General features: G+C 44.4%; 1 protein-coding gene across 2 annotated transcripts; it reads left to right on the forward strand.

Annotated features, from left to right (window-relative positions):
- Nucleotides 1–1,146: 1,146 nt before the first annotated feature.
- On the forward strand, nt 1,147–4,979 carry LOC148039882 (G-type lectin S-receptor-like serine/threonine-protein kinase At2g19130). 2 transcript variants are annotated; one of them, XM_087695047.1, is made up of 2 exons: nt 1,302–1,662; nt 1,749–4,979. In XM_087695047.1, the coding sequence occupies exons 1-2, from the start codon at nt 1,438–1,440 to the stop codon at nt 3,840–3,842; spliced, it is 2,319 nt and encodes a 772-aa protein (XP_087551173.1). In that variant the 5' UTR covers nt 1,302–1,437; the 3' UTR covers nt 3,843–4,979. The 2 variants fall into 2 exon arrangements, with proteins under 2 accessions (XP_087551171.1, XP_087551173.1); XM_087695045.1 differs by having other exon boundaries at nt 1,147–4,977.
- The last annotated feature ends 205 nt before the right edge of the window (nt 4,980–5,184 follow it).

Here is a 5,184-nt window from a genome sequence, read left to right on the forward strand (position 1 = left end):
AAAAAGAGAGAATTTGAACATAGAGAGAATTATAGAGAGAGGAAATATACAATTTAAAAGAAAGAGAAAATAAAAAAATTTAAAGAGAAGAAAAAAAGGAAAAAAGAGGAGAGAGAAGGAAAGGGGAGGAGAGGGGAGAGAGAGAGAGAGAGAAGAAAAATAAGAAGAAGAAAGAGAAAAAGAGGAAGAGAGATGGGAAGAAAGAGAAAAGAGGAAATTCTTTTTAAAATTTAAATATTTTTTGAGAGAGAGAATATAAAATTTAAAAGAGAGAAAATGAGAGAAGAAAAAGATAAAATTTAAAAGGGAGAGATGGAGAGAAGAAAAAAAGGAAAATTAGAAGAAATGGGAGAATAAGAAAAGGGGGCGGAGAGAGAGAGAGAGAGAGAGAGAGAATATAAACATAAAGAGAGAATTATATATAGGGAAAAGATAAAATTTACATACTTTAAGAGAGACTGAGGGGGAGGAGAAAGAAAGTGAAAGAAGAAGAAGGAGAGAGAGAACATGTAGAGAGAATTATAAAGATAGAAAAGGTAAAATTTAAAAAGAGAGAGAGAATAAAAATAGAGGAGAGAGAGAGAGAAGAAAAGCGCAAAGAGAAGAAAAGGAGAGACAGAGAGAGAAAAGAAAAATTTTAAAAAGAGAATGAAGAGAGGAAAAAGAGAGAGAGAGAGAGAGAAGGAAAAGAGAGGAGGGAAGGGGGAGAATAAAAGGAGAGAGAGAGAAGAAAAGCGAGAAGAGAAAAAAGAGAGAGAAAGAACCAAGAGAGAATAAAAAACAAACTAAAATAGAAGGTAGAGAGAGAGAGAGAGAAAATTAAACATAGGGAATTTGGGGGGAGAGAGAGAGAGAGAGGAAAGAGAAAGGTGAGAAATGGATTGTTGAGCGAGGTTTCAATTATTAAAGAAGGGGGACCTAGTGGCTGCCACATGGCACTTGCCCCTCCTTCTAATAAATAATAAGATAGCCTAGACTAGATGCACCACAAAAGTGTCCATAATTGATGCTTGTACTCTAAACTTTGTGAAAACCTTGAAAGTAAAGTGAACACGGGCTACAGCATACCATGTCCTCCTTTTGTCTCTTTACAGACAGAGACTAATACATTTTTGGCTCTTCGGCTGACTTGGTCTCGTGTGGGCCCCGCCCTTGGGAAGAATTTCGCATTATTTCCATACTACTTATAACTAACCGATGTATTATGGATGAGTCTAACCTCTAAGATGGCTAGTCTCTGCACATTTTCTGCTGACGTGGGCAGGGGATTCCTCGTCTGGGTCACAGTGATTACTGTAGGCTTGAGCAATTTGCCTGTTGGGTGCTCTGCGGTGCGCCTCTACGCAGCGGGCAACGCTTCCTTCGTCGCTGGCCAGCGGGAGTCCTTCTGGCTGTCAGAGGCAGGGAATTACTCATTTGGGTTCTCTGCAACCAACGATGGCCAAGACCATACCGCGTACATTCTCTCTGTTTGGCACTCCGCAGATCCAAACAGAACAGCGCTCTGGTGGGCCGGACTGGACGATGATCCCAGTGTTGCATCTGGTTCTACCTTTAATTTCACTGCTAAGGGTAGCCTTGAGCTTCACAGTCCCCAGGGTGCCTTGCTCTGGAGCAGCAGCACCGGCAGCTCTGCCTCTTACGCCCAGCTCCAAGACACAGGTAACCTCGTGCTCCTCCACGCAAACTCCACCTTGTGGCAGAGCTTCGATTATCCCCGCGACTCCCTCATGCTCTCGGACTTGCAGGATGACATCGTTGCCAATAAGTCTTTCTTGCTCCAATCAAGAAGCAATCGATCCTCTTTTGCTCCTGGTGGATTCCACATCGCAACTGATGCCTATCTTAATTTGTATTTCCATGCGATTGATTCACTGGGGAACGATTTTATCTACGTGTACGCTAGCATGAATACCACTAGTGGTCTTCGGATCACACGAGACAACCTCATTCTGTATCGCAGTGCGACATCAAGTAATAAGATACAAAGAATGACTTTGGATTATGATGGAAACTTGAGAGCATACATGTGGGAATCCAATGTTAGCTCATGGAAAGAGGTGTGGCAAATGTTAGATGATAAGTGCTTGCTAGGCAGCCCATGTGGCCCCTTTGGAATCTGCAATGAGGTAGGGAGTAGTGTGAATTGCAGTTGCCCACCTGGTTACCAACCCCGAGTCATAGGGGACATCTCACAAGGGTGTAAGAGCCTTATCAATTTCAATGCCTCCTGTGGAACACAGCAGTATGCCACCAATTACAACACAACTATGGTGGAAGTGGCTCGTAGTGACTATGGCTACAATGACATCACACGTCAGAGTAACGTGGGCTTGAATGATTGTAAAATATTCTGCTTGAATGAATGTAGATGCATGGCTGCATCATACAGAGCTGATGGTGTTTGCTTTCTGAAAGGCAATAGTCAAGTTGGGTACCTTCTGAACGGGCACGCTTCGAATTCCAACACTCTGCTCATCAAAGTGGTAGAAACCATAATTCCTGTGACAAACAGTAAACAGGGTAAGCCATGGGTGAAAGGAGTTGGGGTTGGAGTTCCCGTTGCCGCCGTATTGATGGTAGCTCTTGGCTGCATTGTCTGGCTGCGACTCCGAGGGACAGGGACATGCTGGACACAGAGGAGGAGCCATAAATTTGAAGGGGATGGACGAGTGAGGTATTTTGGATATCAGGAGCTGGTACTGGCAACACGTAATTTTAGTGAGAAGCTAGGGGAAGGAGGCTTTGGGATAGTGTACAAAGGGTGGGTGAAAGTAGGAGGGCAGAGTGGCATTAGGCATAATGAGAGACTGCTATTAAGCACCAGTAATGGGAGTAATGAGGAGCTTGCAGTGGCGGTGAAACTGCTTAAAGGTGGTGCGGACGAAGAAAGGGGAGCTGGTGGTGGTGGCAGTGCAGAGACACAGTTTAGAGCAGAGGTGAGAACCTTGGGGAAGATTCATCATGTCAATCTGGTGAGTTTGTTGGGATATTGCTCTAGGAAGAGACGTGCAGGGGAGCAGAGGCTTCTTGTGTATGAGTACATGGACAATGGCTCACTTGACAAGTTTCTTTCGAGCTCCCAACATGAGCTACTTCCATGGTTCAGACGCTACTCTATTGCCTTAGGTGCAGCGAGGGGGATAGCCTATCTTCACCACGAGTGCAGCCCACCTATCCTGCACTGTGACATCAAGCCCCACAACATTCTCCTTGACAACCAATTCACAGCCAAGGTGGCTGACTTTGGCTTTGCCAAGCGCTTCCATATGGACAGCCACATCTCTATGTCTGGCATCCGTGGCACACGTGGTTACCTTGCTCCCGAGTGGCTGACTAGTCAGGAGCTTACCTCCAAGGTGGATGTCTTCAGCTTTGGCATGCTTCTTTTAGAGCTAGTGCGAGGTTTCAAGAGTCTAGATGACACGAAGACGCCATTAATGGAGTGGGCAGTTAGATGCATTCTAGAGGGAGTTGTGGAGGTTCATAATCCGGAGTCTGAAAACGATGGACCCAAAAATGTAAGTACTGCCTTGGATCTAGCCTCTTGTACTGCAGACGAGAAGATCAGTATCCAAGGATCCAATGATGGCACTCAGAAGCTTCAGGTGCTCAAAGTAGGCATGTGGTGTGTTCAGTCCAATCCTTCAATGCGGCCCCCTATGTCACGTGTGGTTCAGCTGATTGACGGAACTCTTCCAGTGGAGGATCCTCCTATCCCGCATACTTCATCTGATTTTATTCTCCCAAGCTCATTAATTTCAGACAGTGATTATACATACTCAACATCAACAACCAGCAAGTCTAGACACTATTCCTATTCTGTGGTTTCTGGTAGATAGGTCCCTTTTAACCAAGTCACGACGAGAATGATTTATATACGTGCCATCAGTTTGTGGGTCACTAGAATTATTCACAAAAGTGTGGCTTGATGTATGCGCAAATGCAGATGCATCCCTCTCAAAGCTTGTTATCTTCTCTTCATTTATGGGTTGTGAGTTTCAGAGTACCACTCTTTGAAGAAAATGCACACAAATGGGCCATCTTGTCATCAAAGGTAGGCGTAGCTGTGTAATTATGGGCTAGCATAAACTATACATGCGGTGCATTCTTTCTCACCCAGTGCCAAAAAGCCCGTTTCTTACTGTCATGATCAAAAAGTACCACCTTTAAGCTTGTACATTAGATTCATTGTTATTGTTATGCCGATCTTTCCCTTCTTTTATACCACCTCTCACCTTCTTCCAAATCCTCTGTATCATGACCCAAACCCAAGTAGCTCGTAATTGCGCTACATGGGCAACGGATCCACACTACATTGCCCAACTGGGGCCATAGAATGAATGCATTGCAGCGATTGACTGTCTCTGCTCTATTCTTCTGCATTTTCCCCAGGATGTTGGCAGAAGGGCAAAATGCCTTCGGAGGTGTGTTGTATGAGTCTAAGACAATGTGTAAACATTTGTGCCTTGTCATCTTTCTAAGAATTAATATACAGAGTCCTATTCTTAGGATCGTCATCCCGGTGGCACAAATTCTTTCGTGTCCATAATCGGAGATCTGAAAAGACAAGACATATTCAGTACTTCCAATGGCTAACTAATGGTGTCATGCACAGGGGACATGTTGGTGGGGTATTCGTACTGTCTCCCTTGAGTGAGATTTGCCCTCTTTCCAAAAAATCAGATCTCTTTCCAATGTATCTCGATATGAATCACGCTTGCTGTTCATGCGAAGGGCTATCACACCATATGTGCATCGGTGAACAAATCTGTATGTGGTCGGAGCCTTGGGGGTTGCAACTTGCCTCTATTATTTAGTCTTGCAACCTTGGGTTGAAAATCACTCACCCCTTCGACTAACTCATCCATAATATCATCCCTCACCGGTGGTGCAAGCGTAGACATAGGTTGTCTAATTGCAAGCTCTGACACTTTGCTAGAGGCAGCAGGCATAACCCCAATACGCAGTGCGCCTTTCTTCTGCGCCTCTTCACAAGTACAGTAATTACAATCTCTTTTACATTTTGCCAATCTACGTTTAGCCCCAATTCTCTCGTTCGATCTTCCAAAGGATATTCCAAACTCTCTTGCAAGCCAAAATCAGTAGCTTACAAAAACATCTCAACCTTCTGAACCTCTAAAGCCTGTTCCTTAATGTTGTCCAACTGATCATATTTGCTTT

The sequence above is a fragment of the Lygodium microphyllum genome, chromosome 2 (assembly GCF_053477565.2).
Source record: "Lygodium microphyllum isolate KBCC chromosome 2, Lygodium_microphyllum_v1.1.10, whole genome shotgun sequence".
NCBI lineage: Eukaryota > Viridiplantae > Streptophyta > Polypodiopsida > Schizaeales > Lygodiaceae > Lygodium > Lygodium microphyllum.

Excerpts from the sequence above, each read along its gene's own strand:
- LOC148039882 (XM_087695045.1), top strand. The coding sequence starts at position 1,209 with ATGAGTCTAACCTCTAAGATGGCTAGTCTCTGCACATTTTCTGCTGAC.